At 41.9% G+C, this 19173-nt stretch overlaps 1 protein-coding gene across 35 annotated transcripts in view; it reads left to right on the top strand.

Moving 5' to 3' along the window:
- ank3b (ankyrin 3b) overlaps positions 1-13145 on the top strand; it is a 189386-nt gene extending 176241 nt beyond the window's left edge. For 31 of the 35 annotated variants that reach the window (XM_053684955.1, XM_053684948.1, XM_053684950.1 and 28 more), the window contains 10 exons: positions 1105-1179; positions 4249-4380; positions 4716-4859; positions 6357-6993; positions 7130-7349; positions 7650-7736; positions 8714-8797; positions 10589-10753; positions 11105-11183; positions 11741-13145. In XM_053684955.1, coding sequence (XP_053540930.1) covers positions 1105-1179; positions 4249-4380; positions 4716-4859; positions 6357-6993; positions 7130-7349; positions 7650-7736; positions 8714-8797; positions 10589-10753; positions 11105-11164 — 1604 coding nt within the window. In that variant the 3' untranslated portion in view covers positions 11165-11183; positions 11741-13145. The remainder of the gene's footprint in view (positions 1-1104; positions 1180-4248; positions 4381-4715; positions 4860-6356; positions 6994-7129; positions 7350-7649; positions 7737-8713; positions 8798-10588; positions 10754-11104; positions 11184-11740) is intronic. The other 4 variants (XM_053684937.1, XM_053684936.1, XM_053684938.1 and 1 more) reach the window with 4 other exon arrangements.
- The last annotated feature ends 6028 nt before the right edge of the window (positions 13146-19173 follow it).

The following is a 19173-nucleotide window of genomic DNA, read 5'->3' as shown; positions in this document are numbered from 1 at the left end:
TTCCCGATGGTGAAGCCTAAATCTCGCATCCCAGCGTTGAAGGTTAAAAAAGATCCTAATAGTTCTTCTTCGATAGGAAAATGTAAGACAAGCACATTAGTGAAAGAGAAGAGAAGAACTCAGGTATTAGTAGCTAAAAGTACATCCAAGACAGACTCTCCAAGCACATCAAAAAGTAAGACAAGCCAGAAGCAGGTGCAGGCCGTGGGCAAAATCGCTAACTCAAAGGCTAGTGAAACAGTAAAGCTTGTGGACCGCCATTCCAATGAAGACAAAAAGATGCAGGGAGATGATAAGGATGAAGAAAGGAGCACATCCAGGAACACCTCTTTGTCAGAAGCATCCCAGCCCTCCACTACATCCAGGTCTGCTAGAGACGTGAGAGCAGAGGTTGAGCAGGCCGGCAGAGACAGGAGGAGGAGGAGGAGGAGTAAGAGGACGGGTGGAAGTGAAGGCAGTCAGGGTGCTGGGTCTCAAGTGGCCCCCCGCGTGGAAATCGAGCCTAGTTTGTAAAATTTTCCACTTGTATGATATTAGTTGCATGAACCATTGTGATTGCTTGTGGCGTGATTTAACTGTAGATGTCTATCATTATTTCATCTTTCTCTCTTTGTGTACTTGTGTCTCTTATTTTGATTTCACTCTATATGATGTAGTCAGCTTTACTGTAGCATGTTAATATGAGAGGGGCGCTGGACAGATCGTCGCCTATGCAGAGTACTATGCAGTTTGCATTAGCTTGTATGAATTATTTGACTTTTGGTCTTATGCAGAAGCATTTGAAACAATTGTCCATTGTTCATTTGTGAGTCTTGTACATCATCATGTATCCAGTGAGGTTTTATTTTTATTTTGTTTTGTTTTGATTGTGAGAGGAATTATAGATTAGTAGCAAATTGTTCTTTGCTAACTTACTCTAACACCACTGACAAATTATTAACCAGATGCCTTGAAACACTGCATTTGTCCTAGTTTCTCCTCAACATATCCCAAATTTAATTAATTTCTGGGGGGAAGGTTATACCAGTTTTCTCATTTTTATTATGTTAAATTTGATTTGTTAATGAATTTATTTACTTATGGCTATTTTGTTTTTACTGATAGGCCCTCAAAGTCCTTGTGAGAGGACAGACCTGCGAATGGCTATAGTGGCCGATCATCTTGGCCTTAGCTGGACTGGTAAGAGAAACAATCCTAACAATCCTGGAGCAGTGGTTCTCGATTTGGGGGGCGTGGAGAGATCGGAACGGGAGCGCGAATTGTTTTCAAGGAAAAAACACAGACAGGGCATCATTTGGGGACTCGTGTATTTTTAATACTTTTCAAATAGAATGTGTATGATTGAAAAACCCCTCGTTCCCTCTCCCCCTGTATTTGCTTATTGCTGGGGAGAGGCGGAGCTTATCCTACCTTTTATCTAGTGTATATTTAAAAAGTGTATTTTTAATACTTTTCAAATAGAATGTGTATGATTGAAAAACCCCTCGTTCCCTCTCCCCCTGTATTTGCTTATTGCTGGGGAGAGGCGGAGCTTATCCTACCTTTTATCTAGCTATCAGTGCAGACCAGCGCTGCCAACTTAACGTCTTTTCAGACCCCTTTAGCGGCTTTTTTTTTTAGCGGCTTTTTGGACAAATCTTAGCAACTTTCCAAATGTCGCCAGTACTGTCGTGCAAGCGCACTCTCACTCTGTTCAGTGAGTGTCTGAGAGTCGGAGATTTAACAATGCCATGGATAACGAGACGCGCCCTTCGTCCCAGTTTACATCATTCATATGTGAATGTTTTTAGAACGCAAGATGAATGTAATGCAACATGTTTTACATGTAAAATAGTCCACATTATTACAGCCTAGTTCTCTTGTTCAAAGTAGTTATAGCGTTCAGAAACATTTTTCATCATTCATGTTCCAGACCTGTCCGTTATATACAGTGAGGGAAAAAAGTATTTGATCCCCTGCTGATTTTGTACGTTTGCCCACTGACAAAGAAATGATCAGTCTATAATTTTAATGGCAGATTTATTTGAACAGTGAAAGACAGAATAACAACAAAAAAATCCAGAAAAACGCATGTCAAAAATGTCATAAATTGATCTGCATTTTAATGACGGAAATAAGTATTTGACCCCTCTGCAAAACATGACTTAGTACTTGGTGGCAAAACCATTGTTGGCAATCACAGAGGTCAGACGTTTCTTGTAGTTGGCCACCAGGTTTGCACACATCTCAGGAGGGATTTTGTCCCACTCCTCTTTGCAGATCTTCTCCAAGTCATTAAGGTTTCGAGGCTGACGTTTGGCAACTCGACCCTTCAGCTCCCTCCACATATTTTCTATGGGATTAAGTCTGGAGACTGGCTAGGCCACTCCAGGACCTTAATGTGCTTCTTCTTGAGCCACTCCTTTGTTGCCTTGGTGTGTTTTGGGTCATTGTCATGCTGGAATACCCATCCACGACCCATTTTCAATGCCCTGGCTGAGGGAAGGAGGTTCTCACCCAAGATTTGACGGTACATGGCCCCGTCCATCGTCCCTTTGATGCGGTGAAGTTGTCCTGTCCCCTTAGCAGAAAAACACCCCCAAAGCATAATGTTTCCACCTCCATGTTTGACGGTGGGGATGGTGTTCCAGGGGTCATAGGCAGCATTCCTCCTGCTCCAAACACGGCGAGTTGAGTTCATGCCAAAGAGCTCCATTTTGGTCTCATCTGACCACAACACTTTCACCCAGTTGTCCTCTGAATCATTCAGATGTTCATTGGGAAACTTCAGACGGGCATGTATATGTGCTATCTTGAGCAGCGGACCTTGCGAGCGCTGCAGGATTTCAGTCCTTCACGGGGTAGTGTGTTACCAATTGTTTTCTTGGTGACTATGGTCCCAGCTGCCTTGAGATCATTGACAAGATCCTCCCGTGTAGTTCTGGGCTGATTCCTCACTGTTCTCATGATCGTTGCAACTCCACGAGGTGAGATCTTGCATGGAGCCCCAGGCTGAGGGAGATCGACAGTTCTTTTGTGTTTCTCCCATTTGCGAATAATCGCACCAACTGTTGTCACCTTCTCACCAAGCTGCTTGGCAATGGTCTTGTAGCCCATTCCAGACTTGTGTAGGTCTACAATCTTGTCCCTGACATCCTTGGAGAGCTCTTTGGTCTTGGCCATGGTGGAGAGTTTGGAATCTGATTGACTGCTTCTGTGGACAGGTGTCTTTTATACAGGTAACAAGCTGAGATTAGGAGCACTCCCTTTAAGAGTGTGCTCCTAATCTCAGCTCGTTACCTGTATAAAAGACACCTGGGAGCCAGAAATCTTTCTGATTGAGAGGGGGTCAAATACTTATTTCCCTCATTAAAATGCAAATCAGTTTATAACATTTTTGACATGCGTTTTTCTGGATTTTCTTGTTGTTATTCTGTCTCTCACTGTTCAAATAAATCTACCATTAAAATTATAGACTGATCATTTCTTTGTCAGTGGGAAAATGTACAAAATCAGCAGGGGATCAAATACTTTTTTCCCTCACTGTAATTGTATAAAAGTATTTTTTTTTAAATCATAAAAGTTATGAAAAATCATTTTTTAAAAAGTACAAAAACACAAAAGCAAAAAAAATAAGTCTATGTATGTATTTGTATGTATGTATGTATCTATCTATCAAGCTATTATTATAGATTATAATAGCTAGCTATATATATATGTATATATGGTGTGACACATGATAGGGGAGGCTTTGGGGGGGGGGGCTTTAGTTACAAAAGGTTGAGAAGCTCTGATCTAGAGGATTAAAACTGTGATGCTCACATTTATATGACAGTTTAACTTTTATTTATTGGAAACTGTTAAACTTCAAAAATGAGTATTTGATAATGCTGTTTGCTGACCTGCAGCTTTATAATGATTTATAATGAGTCTTTATTGATCAAATATACAAATGCACGGTGAAATTATTTACTTCACATACCCTAGCATGTTAGGAAGTTGGGGTCAGAGCACAGGGTCAGCCATGATACAGCACCCCTGGAGCAGAGAGAGTTAAGGGCCTTGCTCAAGGGCCCAACAGTGGCAATAAATTTATACTGAGTAAATTTGTTTGTTTGTTTGTTTTTTTGGCATTGTATGCCCAGAATGGTCCTAGGTGTGATCAGTAGGCAGTACCATCTGCATTCTCCTGACCCGCCTGCACTGCAGTATTATGTACATGAGTCTGGAAGAGAGACAGACTGGTAATCTATTTTTAATGTGTTGCAGAGCTGGCCAGGGAAATGGATTTCTCGGTTGATGAGATAAATCACATCCGTGTGGAGAACCCCAACTCGTTGACAGCTCAGAGTTTCATGCTATTAAAGAAATGGGTCAGCAGGGACGGTAAAAATGCCACAAGTAAGTTCCTGCATTGTTTTCTTTTGCTAGACACTAAACAGCAGGGTCTGTTACATACATCATACCTTAAACGTCACAGAGATACCGCACATGCACTGTAAGCCATGGCTAAAAAGCTAAACGGCTCAAACCTTGTGAACATCGTGAAGACAATTCATACCGCTGCTTCTTTCAGAGTGGCTTTACTTTATAAGAGTCTGGTATTCTTGCGCAGAAATCTAACTGAGTGTAACTGTCTGAACAGGAGTTATAATTCTACTCTGTGTTTTTTTTTTTCTTCTTCTCACTCATATAACAAGTTCTGAAACTGAGTGTATTCTTTTCTATCCTTTTAGCGGATGCCTTAACTGCAGCACTGACAAAGATCAATCGGATGGATATTGTGACATTGCTGGAAGGGCCAATATTTGATTATGGTAACATTTCAGGCACAAGGTGTTTTGCAGATGATAACGCAGTTTTCCGGGATCAGGCTGATGGTAAAGTTTAGCCCCATCTAGCTGAACTCTGTTTCTCCTTTTATTTCTTTCTTGAATCTTTGCAGAAGTAAAAAAAAAAAAAAAAAAAAAAAAAAAAACCCCAAAAACCTAAAGGCTAAACACTTACTGATCTAAATTCAGATCAAGAATCCCAAATCTAAATTGTACTCGATTCACGTTTAAACCCGATGACTACATTTGATTTTTCAGTTTTTAATGCTGCTCCTTACTCAAACTGGTGTGACTAACCAGCGTTGGGCAGTGTGATATGATTGTGTTTAACTGTATGGATTGATATAATGCATGACAGTTATGAATATTAAAACTTAATCCCATCTTAGAGAAATGAAAACAATCATTAATCGCATCTTAAAATTGGGTTCGTTTGAATTGGGTTTTTTAATTTTTAATACGAATTGGAAGAAATGTTTCACGCCTGCTTTATGATTTGGTGTTGATGTGATATGATGGGATTAACATTTGGTCCATGCTTAAGGTTCATAAGCATTATGTTTATATGTATATGCCGTATTCTAAACAAAACCTATTTGCAAAATTTGTGGTAGTTCTGTTATACTGTAATTGAGCGCATACTTAGATACATGAAAACATAATGATAGCTACATTGCTTTTATGTAACATGCATGCTTTGACATGCTTTGTTCTACTCGTTCCGATAAGAATAACCGCTATAATGCAGTCTCATCTAGCTCTTCTGATAGCATGGTGGAATGTCTGCTTTGTTGGTGCCTGTAGAGCTTGATAGTTCTCTAGCATCCCAGTCTCTGAACCTTCCTGCTAGAGTGCCTTCTTCTAGTCTTCTGCAAAACCAGACCCGCTACTCTTCAAAGCCACCTGGCCGCTTCCACAGCGACTCCTCTGTGCATTTGAGCAGCACTCTTGGCATAGCTGCTGCTGCTGCTGCCTCCTCTCTCGCTATCTACTTTCTCGTAACTGCACTAATAATGCAAACTCTAGCTGCAGCTCCCTACTCACTGTCAGCTAACTCTGAACTGCTAGCTTCATTGTATTGGTATTCACAACTAACTCTGCATTATCATTCTGAGAGCTTTTTTTCTTTTCAAAACTACACCCCTATGGCGTCCTTGATCTTCTTCCCCGATTTCCCCCTTCATCATTCTCTGCCTCCTTACCTGTTATAACTGTGTTATCTGTTTGCAATATTCCAGTGCTGTGTTGTTTCTTCTTTTCCCTCCATTTATATCTGAAACCCACAATTCCTACATGGTATAGCCACATTATGTATGTGACACTCACTCTATAGCAAATCTATACTGGTAAATGAATCTGATACACATCATAACTGTTTTGCCATGTAATATTCTTTCATTTCAGAGTCATTACCACTGTTCCATTTTTGTTTAGTGTGTGTATTCAAAAAAAAAAAGCTCACCTAACAAATCTGTTGATGTGGTAGAGGCATTTTGGAGTTGTGGTGTTGCATCCACCTCAGTCCTGCTGTGTTGTATCACTCAGGTTACCACGACATCAGTCTGGAGCTGCAGAGTCCCTCAGATTTGTCCTATGAACCCCCGACCCCTCTCCGCCTCGACGATTTCTTTAGTGAGGATGGTAGTGTAGTCTCTCCCAGTAGAACCCTCATTAGACCCAGTGAACTGTCCTTGGCGACCACCTCCAGGGATGCACTCTCCCCAAACGCAGCACCCCCTACTGTGGTAGCTGAGGATTCCTCAATAGGAGGCAGAGGGTCTTGTAGTCGAGGAGGGGGCTCGACTGAAGATGACCTGGAGGTCCATGACAGTGACGAGGTGTCTAGACATCCGGAAGTGTTCGCAGAGAGCGCTCTCCGAGAGCAAGAGGTTCCTCCCAATGGAGCTTGTGGGGCTAGAAAATGTGGCAGGTCTGGTTTTGAAGAGGACGAGGAGGAAGAGATGACACAGGAAAAGTCTCCTTTTAAGGGCATTATCTTGGAGGAAGGGTCAGAGAATGAGGAGATATCCAGAGAAAGAGTGCAGGCAAATCTCTCACAAGTGCAAAAGACAGACAAAGAGATGTCTTCGATTGCAGGGTTGCAAGAAGGGGCATCCAGTGTGAGCAAGGAGATCTCTTCTTCAGTTCTGCACACGGATACACAAATGCAGCAAGAGAGGAGGTGAGATCGGTCAACTTTCCCTTTTTTTCATATTGAAAACATGGCATCTTTACTTGATATCCTCTAACAAGGCCTTCACATCAGCAGACCAAGCCCCAGTGGACGAGCTCATGGCCTAACTCTAATCTCTTTTTAGCCAAAAGCCAACATCCACTCCACCTGTGCTGCAAGCTGAGAAACAGAACGGGGAACATCCAGAGCTCCAAGCCGGGTCACTCCTTGAGGCCCAAGAACCACCCAGAAAGATGAAGGGCAAAGGCAGCAGGGACTCTGAGAAAATGGATAGGATCACCCCAGATGACACCACCGCTGGGCCAAGCACCATGGACCAGGAGACGGCAGAGCCTAAAGCTAAGGTACTGTTGTTGAGATTCATTTGCATTGAACTAAGAGACCCAGAACTCTGAACACTTTAGAGACTCAGAAACGTGCAAGTGGTAATATATGCTTGTAAAAATAACATGGTCCCATTCTTGTGGAGTTTGTGGTTAGGTTTGTTAGTCCTTTCAAATGCAATTCATTTTACTGCTTTAAAATCCAACCGTTCTTGAGTTTGGGGTAAAACAGTAGCTTGATGAAGGTGTCCTTTTTTGACGAAACCTAATCTACATGAGTAACGGCTCTGGGCCAACCAAAATATACTGAACTGCTTTCAGCAGGGAGCAGATAGAGACAATGAGTCCAGTTCTGATGAGGAACACACAGTCACCACCAGGGTGTATCGGCGGAGGGTGATTCTGAAGGTATTTGGTGTTTCTAGCGCAGGGTGTGCAGTGGAGTTTGTGTGTGTGCTTATTTATATATGTGTAGGCATGGATTGATGCACTCACTGCTTTTCCATTATAAGGTTCTCATATTTTCTTCATAGGTTATCATCTCTATACCGTTACTTATTATTCTCTTCATCTCTTTTTGTCTCCTTGACTTTACAGACTTTTCTTAAATCAATTCTGTCTTATCCTTCCAAAGGCTATTATTTGCATCACCATACATCTGATTCAGTGGCACTTATAAATGTTTTAAATAATGGAATGGAAATGTGGAATACATTTAGTTTTTAAATACTATTCAAACAGGATAAGCTTTATGTACATATATCTGTTTAGTAATGTCCCCCCTTACTCCCAAAATATTTCTTTTATAGTTCCACATTTTAATCTTGGCCAATACTATTTGGGGTTCTTTTTTTCTTTTGAGACAATGGAACAGGACACTTTCTGGAGTGACGAAAAAGCTAAATGTCTTCCCCTTAAGGATATAATGGAGTCTTCACTAACATAGCAATTTGGACAGGATATATGTATTACCTAAAAGGTAAAATATGGCGCAATCTGGATGAGACTAAAGATACAAGTAATAATTAACATTACCCCACCTGCCCATGTAAAGCTAGCCCAGTCATGAATAGGCCTTTAGACCTTACTTTGCAACGTTGAACGCTTGAATACATATTGACATATCCGATAACACAGTGTTGTTGTGAGATGTTGGTTTTCCCAACTTTATCCATGGCCTATTTTCTGTCAATCAAACTGAATACTTGATGTCAGTCATGCTATCACTGCATTACACACAACCAGTGGTGGAAATGACCACTGACAATGCCAGATCATACTGCTTTATGGAACTGCGTGTGGCTTGCACAAGTCTGCGTGTCTGTATGCGCATGTCTGTGCTTATTAATACATGAGTGAGTCTGTTTATACATCTTCCTCTATAGGGTGATCAGGCCAAAAACATTCCTGGTGAGTCAGTCACAGAGGAGCAGTTCACAGATGAAGAGGGAAACATTGTCACCAGAAAAGTAACCATGCAAATCAAAGCACCTTTAGCCATTTGTTACATTTCCATCCATCTGTGTATATATGTATATATACAGTATCTCACAAAAGTGAGTACACCCCTCACATTTTTGTAAATATTTGATTATATCTTTTCATGTGACAACACTGAAGAAATGACACTTTGCTACAATGTAAAGTAGTGAGTGTACAGCTTGTGTAACAGTGTAAATTTGCCGTCCCCTCAAAATAACTCAACACACAGCCATTAATGTCTAAACCGCTGGCAACAAAAGTGAGTACACCCCTAAGTGAAAATGTCCAAATTGGGCCCAATTAGTCATTTTCCTTCCCCGGTGTCATGTGACTTGTTAGTGTTACAAGGTCTCAGGTGTGAATGGGGAGCAGGTGTGTTAAATTTGGGGTCATCGCTCTCACACTCCCTCATACTGGTCACTGGAAGTTCAACATGGCACCTCATGGCAAAGAACTCTCTGAGGATCTGAAAAAAAGAATTGTTGCTCTACATAAAGATGGCCTAGGCTATAAGAAGATTGCCAAGACCCTGACACTGAGCTGCAGCACAGTGGCCAAGACCATACAGCGGTTTAACAGGACAGGTTCCACTCAGAACAGGCCTCGCCATGGTCGACCAAAGAAGTCGACCAAAGACGTGCTCAGCGTCTTATCCAGAGGTTGTGTTTGGGAAATAGGCGTATGAGTGCTGCCAGCATTGCTGCAGAGGTTGAAGGGGTGGGGGTGGGGGGTCAGCCTGTCAGTGCTCAGACCATACGCCGCACACTGCATCAAATTGGTCTGCATGGCTGTCGTCCCAGAAGGAAGCCTCTTCTAAAGATGATGCACAAGAAAGCCCGCAAACAGTTTGCTGAAGACAAGCAGACTAAGAACATGGATTACTGGAACCATGTCCAGTGGTCTGATGAGTCCAAGTTAAATTTATTTGGTTCAGATGGTGTCAAGCGTGTGTGGCAGCAACCAGGTGAGGAGTACAAAGACAAGTCTGTCTTGCCTACAGTCAAGCATGGTGGTGGGAGTGTCACGGTCTGGGGCTGCATGAGTGCTGCCGGCACTGGAGAGCTACAGTTCATTGAGGGAACCATGAATGCCAACATGTACTGTGACATACTGAAGCAGAGCATGATCCCCTCCCTTCGGAGACTGGGCCGCAGGGCAGTATTCCAGCATGATAACGACCCCAAACACACCTCCAAGACGACCACTGCCTTGCTAAAGAAGCTGAGGGTGAAGGTGATGGACTGGCCAAGCATGTCTCCAGACCTAAACCCTATTGAGCATCTGTGGGGCATCCTCAAACGGAAGGTGGAGGAGTACAAGGTCTCTAACATCCACCAGCTCCGTGATGTCGTCATGGAAGAGTGGAAGAGGACTCCAGTGGAACCTGTGAAGCTCTGGTGAACTCCATGCCCAGGAGCGTTAAGGCAGTGCTGGAAAATAATGGTGGCCACACAAAATATTGACACTTTGGGCCCAATTTGGACATTTTCACTTAGGGGTGTACTCACTTTTGTTGCCAGCGGTTTAGACATTAATGGCTGTGTGTTGAGTTATTTTGAGAGGACAGCAAATTTACACTGTTACACAATTGTACACAATTTACATTGTAGCAAAGTGTCATTTCTTCAGTGTTGTCACATGAAAAGATACAATCAAACATTTACAAAAATGTGAGGCGTGTACTCACTTTTGTAAGATACTGTATACAGATCCTTCCATCTTCATCTGCGTGAGTGTGAGAAGCGCGTTGTATTGCTTGACTTTAGCCTCTCTCTCAGGTCATCCGGAAAGTGGTGCGTCGAGTGCCTGGAAAAGATGAGAAAGGGAAGAAGAAGAGAGGCAGGCGCTCCAGACAGGCCGCTAGGGCAGATCGTCCTGCTGAAGAGGGAGAGGAGGAAGAGGTGCCCTCTATGAGCGCTGAGTGCCTTAGTGAAAACTCTGAGGTTGGGAAGGTGTGCCGTGTGCAGGCTTGATTTCCACTGGAGTTGAAAACGCTTGCGTGTGACTCACTGGTTGTGTTTGAAACATCTAAGACTTGGATGCTTGTGTGGACAGGCTGTGAACAAATGCTGCATTCTGATTTATGAACGAGAGACAGCATTCCCTTACCGAGTGGCCATCTCGCAGTGTTGATTAGTGCTTATCTGCTTGAGTGTGTTATTGTTTCCAGGTTTCTACCAGCTTGCACTCCAGGGAACGATTTTGTGGCCTAACCTACAGTATGGGACAACCACGAATGACGTGATTTGTGAAGATTTTAGCCGTCTCACCATCTCTTTCTTTCTCTGCTTCAGGTCGGAGAGGGAGACAAGAAGAAAGAAGGGCGACAAAGAGGGAAAAAGGGTCAATCGTAACAGTCATGTGTGCTATCCGGTATGTTAATATCCAGAAGTCATTGATACCATTTAATGTATAAGTTCCGGCTGCAAGTCCATGAAAAGAATCACGCTTCGAAACAAATCCAACTGAGATGCAGTCACACGGCTGTACAGACCGCCACATTGTTCCCTGGCAAACAGCACGGTGACCTGATCACTAGAGAATGCTCTGAAGGCCTTGAAATTCTGTGCGCTCACCATGCAACCAGCCAGATAACCAGTTTGTAGTAAAAAAAAAAAAAAACAATTAGTCAGTTAGTATCCAAATCTCCGTACCTACTTTACAAACAACCATTTATAATCTGGCACTTCATAGGAAATAAAGTAACATATAGAATGCAGTCAGCTGATAGAATGCAGTCATATGAAAGGCGTTTCTTCTTCTGTTGTCTCCGTTGCCACGGTCGCCGCTTAGTTTGCTGATTTCATCCGGATTTCAGGCAATCGTTGTGACAATGTTTATTGTTAACAGTGCTATACAAATAAAACTGAATTGAATTGAGCATGAAAATTAAGAGACGCTCTCTGATGCTTTTTGTGTTCCTTTGCTAGAGATCTGAACTTGTTTTCCTGGGAAAAGGATCACTGGAAACACAACGCAGGAGATCAGGACACAGGATTGTGCGTCTGCAGCCTTTACATAAACGCATGGTTTTTGGGAAGAGGACTTTATGATTTCGCATGAGCATGGAAAACCTCCGACTTTCTGTCAATGACACAAAGCATCTGATCGGTGCCAGGAAATGACACATTCGCTCGAGACTGTTGGTGGCATGAAGCGTCTTCTGCGCCTTATGTCGAAGGAGTGCCAATGACTAGAAAAATGGCACTGAAGCATTTCCATGACCAAAGATGGTACAAAGAGCATTGTGGACTGACAGAAATTGAAGAACATGTTTTTAAAACCACCTTCAACACTCACCTTACCTCCCCCTTCCTCCCACACTGCCCCCCCCCCCCCTTCTCGGACTAGCGTCGGGCTGTATAATGCTGTTTTTAAAGATCCTGTACATAAACCAGAACTGTACAAATTCTAAAGTAGCTCACAAAATTGTGAATGCACTGGCAAGAGAGAGTCACAATGTGTGTTGAAATGAAATGAAATGAAAAATGAAATGAATGCTGATATTAATTCCAACTTGAAAGAAAACGTTTAGGGGGTTAACTCCACAGGTACTTGTACACTTACACAAAGAAAAAGAACCTTTTTACACAAGAACAAGTTTGCTTGATTTCAACAGAGTACATTTCTTTCTAAGCATACCACAAGTCTCAATAATGACAAGACACACATAGCTGCAGTTGTGTTAAAAGATTTACTCAGAATACTAATATTTTGATGCATGTGATTCACCTTATTTTTGATTTGTTTCCTATCTACATAACCAGAGGTGTGGTAATTGTTCTATCTGTGTGCACACTCATAGCCTTGGTATTTGTCACTAATACTGTTTTATAATGACACCACTGTACCACAACAGACTCACAGGAAGTGAATGGACTTGATGGAATGGTAAAATTCTTGCAGCTAAAGGTTTCCTATGCTATGCAGTCGCGGACAAGCTTGGAGTGCGAGAGAGCGCGTCACGTCAACTGGCACACCGTTAACTTTTAACTGGTCTCATGTGAACTGGCACTGAGAAGTCTTTCTGTAAGCCAACCATTTGTAACCATTCTAACAGTGTATTACTAGGTTCCAAGGCTGCTGTGGTCATACGGGGCATTTTTTTATTTGGGTTTGGTGAAATATTTCCTTATGTTGAATATACTCAAAAAAAAGAGAGAGAGAGAGAGAGAGAGAGAGAGAGAGAGAGAGAGAGAGAGAGAGAGAGAGAGATCGAGATCACCTTCAGGTATTCATCGAATGATCTGGTAACAAACATGTATGAGAAACCATACACTGGATGATTGAATTAATTATTTAAGCATAAAATAAATTGTGTTCAAACTCTGAAAAGGTGTGATTTGAACTTTTATGTGTATGATGTTGAAAGAAGTATATGTGGCTCTTTTGTGTCAAAGACACATAGATAACTGTTCTCTAAGACTATATATATAGAATTGGAGACTTTCAGCTGTTTGCGATGAACAAATCAAACAAAAGCAATTGAAATAGTTTAAACAACACAACGAATGCTTCAAGTGGTTTCCCCAAATTCAACTGAAAATGCAACATATAATGATTTCTCCAGTCTCAAAATGATTCAACCCCCTGAATAGAATCCCTCACAACAGCACAAATATGCAAAACAGGTGTTTTCTCAAACACATCTGATGCAACTAATCAAGGACTTCATTAGTTGCACCAGCTGAGCTTGAGCTGGAACAGATGAAATACCTGAACTGGCTAGGGGTACAAAATATATTAAATACCTGGATGGGGGGGGGGGGGGGGGGGGTATTTGTTGTGTTGAACTATTTCAGTAGCTTTTGTTTGATCTGTTCATTGCAAATGGCTGAAAGTCTGAAAATTTGGACAGCAAACCTGACACACGTGCATATACATACATACATACATACACATATACATACACACACACACACACACACACACACACACACACATATACATATATATATGTTTTACACCACGTGAAATTCCTCAGTGTAAAAAAAAAACACTAAGCTTAGAGGAATATCATTTGATAATAGCTTGTTAGTTGCTGAGTTCACTGTGGTGAAGTTGACAAAAAATCCTTAAACTTCCCATTTCCCCTTCTATTCTCAGAAGGACAACTAATGGATACAGTATCACATGCTAAGATGTCACATGTCACACATATGGGTTGTGTAATGCATCATGTGTGTCAGATTTGTAAGACTTGCTCTCACTACCCCTTGAAAGACATCTAACCAGTATACCAACCTGCAGGTCCTATGCACTGTACATTTCAAGCCCTTTTGAGCTTAGCTTCCTTCATACACTACACTTCTACACTAACAAGGCGGTAGCAGAAATTGATTTGGCTTACTTGCACCAAAGGAATGGGATTTGAATCCAGTCTCCTTTAAGAGATTATGAACTGCAAGGCCTGCACAGAAGAATTATGAATATAATAATGTCTATTCTGCACATATATTGCGATTCTGCATCAGTCTGTTCCTGGTCTTATTTTAGCCAGCTGCCGTTGGCTCAGTGTGAAAGCAAATATTTTTTTCGTAAATGTAAGTGGGAAATTACTTTGTTCAGTAAAAAGTCTCATAAAACTGTTGGGACCAACCACAAACAACCGCATTTCTCATGTTTCTGAGACAAAGTTATTCGAAATACTTGCTTGTATTGATGGCAAACCACAAATTGTGCTTGTAGCCCAGTCAAATGAGCAGTGACTCTTTTGACCTTTTAAATGATGATGAAGACCAGGATCACTGTTTCTCAGCACATCACAGACGTCATCAGCTCACATTAAAATTGTGAAGCTATGAATCTATATAGTTGTTATTCATCTAAGCAAGCGTCATCTTAAGCAATCCCGGATAATTTTTAGGTGTTAATATTTTTTAAGACGTAAAAGTAGGACTGCAAGTGTGTTAAGAGGTACAATGAAAATGGAAGACGATGCGATAAATACTATTTCATCATAGCAAATGTCCAGAAATAAAGCCAGAAAGTACTCACATAAAGAGCTGACGATGAAGTGGGATTTGGAGGGACAAAATGCCTACTCACGGTCCTCATTTTTGTTAATAATTGGTTTAAAATATCTTGAATGCTGTGAATAAGTTCAAATATAGATACAGATAGTACAAACATAGATACTACACTTACAGTTAAATTAAATCAGTAAATGAAACTCAGTCTAAATGCATAAAAGGTAGCAGATCAAGTTTTTCCAAGACTATTCTGAATATAGCTAGATCATTACAAAACAAACTATATTAGCATTTTGATTTTGTTACAGGTATCTTAAGGTATGTATATGTAAGATAAGGTATACGAGGAAAAAACACATTTGCTTAGGGCTAAAATCTAACTGTGTCTAGCTAGCCATAGTTTCTGTAATAAATTGTTAATAAAATATATCTTTAGACAAAAATTGAAGTCACACCAATAAATCTAAGTGTTTACGTTTGGATGTATTAGCATTGCGGGGGTTTCCTCCAGGTACTCCGGTTTCCTCCCCCAGTCCAAAGACATGCATGGTAGGCTGATTGGCGTGTCCAAAGTGTCCGTAGTGTATGAATGGGTGTGTGAGTGTGTATGTGATTGTGCCCTGCGATGGACTGGCACCCTGTCCAGGGTGTACACCGCCTTGTTCCCAATGCTCCCTGGGATAGGCTCCAGGTTCCTCGTGACCCTGAAAAGGAGTAAGCGGTAGAAGATGGATGGATGAATGGATGTATTAGCATTGCAAATGAACTATGCTAAGAAACAAACAGCAAATAAACAACAACTCTGGCAGATGGAGGTGCTTCGCACCTTTCAGAAGCACCTTATAAAGAGCTACTAGAGAGTCCATGGAGATGCGGTATGGTGCAAAAGCCACCACATACAATTTTAGTTTAGCTGGGGACTTGGCATTGCCAAGCAGTCTCTCAAGAATAATGAATATTTTGGCATTCAGGCAATGCACCAAATCTAGTTAATGAGTTGCATGCCATTTTCAGAGCAGTTTCACCTAAGGCCATTCAAGGCCACACAGAACTGTTTCCTGGAATGCTTGGTCACAGTTTTCAGTTGGCAATTCATTGCGAGGATTCAAACTCACAGGCGCTGGTGACCTGGCTGGGGGTGTGTCCATCCATGTGGGACAGCAGATCTGCTTAGGAAGGAAGCCACCAGGGTGTTCTGAACTAATAAAAGCACCAGTGGAAACTAAGGTCTCTGTAGTATATGGTGTGCCCAGTAATGGGCCAGTATATCCTGTTCCAGCAGGCTGCCCAACTTCATCAAAGATAAAAAGACAGCCAAGAATGCGTTGACTTGACATCAGCGAAGAGGTTCAACTGGACATGCAAAACTTTTCCCCAGATCTAGCTTACCAGTTATGCGTGCTGATGCCACTCTCCTGGCCAGACTTGACAGCATGTTTGCTGCACCTTTGTACAACCCTAGTAGATAAATTGCTTTCAGTGAGATGTACGTAATTGTGGATGAGCCCACCTGAGGAGGTAGAGAGCGTTGTTCAACCTTGTGTCTGATGGTGTATATACCCGACCTTCACAACATTGGCTGAGCAGACCTAGATAGTGCAATTTCTCAGAACCAGTAAGAAAAACTTGAGGCCCAGGTGGACCAACCTCAAATCTAACTGCGTTCCGATCTCACACCAGTGAGCAACACAGTCCCTGTGCCCCTTGTCACACCACACTGCTCCCCAATTAATAAGGGAAGCTTGTGTAGTTAGAAAAACTTCCGTATTGAATGTTCCCTAGTAAAGATCTCACCGGGAGTTCTCAGACACAGCCGTAGAGTCCTCCAATGACGAATATGGAAAATGAGTAGTCGGTGGGCTCAGTTGAAGGACATTAACATCCAACTTGTGTGAGCTGAGTTCCTGAATCATTGATTTCAGCGGAGCCATATCTCTTACTAGTCATTAATAAATTCATCTATGTAGAGAGTAACTCAGACCGCTCTGTGGGCTTCTGGTTATATCTCAGTTGGCAGATGTGGATGTTTATATCAAGTGACTTGTTTAAGTTGTGGGGTTTTGGTCAGATTTGACTCTGAGTTAGGGTGTAAATCTGCCATACAAATGCACCAAATTGATAATGACACTGCCAGCATTCAGTGCAGAAGCAGTCCAAGCCAGACACTACATCCTTAGGATGATTTATGCTGAGGCAATGAGCACATAGCTGGTGCCTGTCACATATATGTGGGCCTTCCCCAAACTGTTGCCTCAAAGTGTGAGTCACACACTTGTTTACAATGTCTTTGTTTGCTGTAGTATTACAATTTCCCTTCACTAAGAGGCCCAAACCTGTTCCAGCATGACAATACCCCTGTGAACAAAGCGAGGTCAAGCCCACTGAACACCTTTGGGATGAAAGTGAAAATGGATTGCCGAATGAACCCCAGCCCTGCTCACCCAACATCAGTGCCTGACCTTACTAATGCTCTTAAGGCTGTATGATCACAAATCCCCACAGCCACGATCTAAAATCTAGTGGAAAGCCTTCACAATATAGGAAGAGTAAAGTGTAATGTGATTTTCAAAAAGCACATATAGGCTATACACAGGGTGTCCCAAAAGTATCCAAACATATGGGAAATTAACACTTTTTAGCAAAATGTCTTCCAGAATTGTTCATACTTTAAGAATGCCTTTGACAAAAGGAAATCGTTCTCATGGCTGGATCGGGAAGCTGTCGCAAGGTTGCGATGGACTTTAACAGAAAACATGGTAAGCACATCACACGCAGGACTGTTGCCAAACTTATTAACAAATTCAAAAAGACTGGAAGTGTTGCGGTCCAAACAAGAAGTGGACGTCTACGAACATCCACTGACGTGATACTCCATACATAGGGGACTTTTGGGACACTCTGTAGTGTAGTTTATAGTGTGAGTCTCTGTTACAAAATGACAACAAAACACAGGTCAAGCTGGTAGACCATTCCAGAAAGGAAATGGTTTCTGAATTATTACTACTAAGACAGAAAACAAAACAAATTGTGAACAATTTGAACAAATAACAAGGAAATTGGGTAGCTTAATGGCTAGCACTGTTGCCTCGCCCCTCCAGGGTTGGGGATTCGATTTCGACCTTCGCCCTGTGCATGGAGTTTGCCTGATCTCCCCGTCCAGGAAGGGCTGGTCAATCCATTAGGCAGCTGCCTAGGGCATCACCATATTTTGGGCACAGCCCCACTGCATCCGATTAACAGTACCAAGCCACATTTAACATTCCTCCGTCAGGGTTAAGGATGAATCTTGCCTAGGGCACCAAATGGGCTAGGACCGGCAGTGCGTCCAGGGTTTCCCCTGCCTTGTGCCCCAAGTCCCCTGAGATAGGCTCCAGGCTCCCTTTGACCCTATATAAGCAGTATAGAAAATGGATGGATGGATGGATGGAACAAGGAAGCTTGCAAAAATAGTTTGGACCAACTTGACTTTGGTTTTGGTAGCTGGTATCTGCAGACCAAGCTGGATTTTTCAGCAGGATAAAATATAGGAATGGGGCCCTATTCAACTGGGGTTGTGGGGAAGGGGCTTGCGTTGATGCTGCCGAAATAACAGAGATATGAATCCTTTCAGTGTTTTAACAGTGATGTTTAAATTTTCAGCATACATTATTTAGCATTAATCATTAAAAATATATATATAATTTGCATTTTTAGGGGGCCCTTGGCTTCTGGGGTCCAATGCAGTTGCCTAACTTTGCCTCATGATAAATCCACCACTAACTAATCCTTACAGCCTAGTACAGGTTAAAATGGTCTGCACTACTAAATTATATTATTTTATTTAAAGTGCACCTATTATGGTTTTGAAACGTGCCTAATTTTCTTTAAACGTTTCATACAATAGGTTTACATGCATCCAAGGTAAACAAACAAACAAACAAACAAACAAACAAACAAACAAACACGTTAAAGTGCTCATAATTTAAACTGCAGCATTACCTTTTTTTCCCCTCAGTGTCACAAACGACTCGTTCTAAAGGATGCATTCTAAACTCCGCCTTTCAGAGAGCATACTCTGCTCTGATTGGTCAGATGTCCCAGTCTGTTCTGATTGTTCTACCATTGTCAGCGATCAGCCAATGAAGACCAGAGGCGGGTTTTGTTGTTGTTGTTGTTGTTGTTACAAACCTTCGTAGGTTAGTACAGGAAGTAAGTCTGGAATCACTAACGACTCGTTCCAAATGTTCAGAATCGGTTCCTTCTTTTGGGAGTCAATAACTCCGTTTGTCGTGCGCTTTGATTTTTGAATCTTTGCAGACGTTTTTACATTCACAAACAGCTCTATAACACACTACATGAAAGGTAATAAATGAAAAACCATAGTAGGTGCACTTAAACAAATTATACACAAA

The sequence above is a fragment of the Ictalurus punctatus genome, chromosome 13 (genome assembly GCF_001660625.3).
Source record: "Ictalurus punctatus breed USDA103 chromosome 13, Coco_2.0, whole genome shotgun sequence".
Taxonomy (NCBI): domain Eukaryota; kingdom Metazoa; phylum Chordata; class Actinopteri; order Siluriformes; family Ictaluridae; genus Ictalurus; species Ictalurus punctatus.
This window is presented reverse-complemented; position numbering and strand designations above follow the sequence as displayed.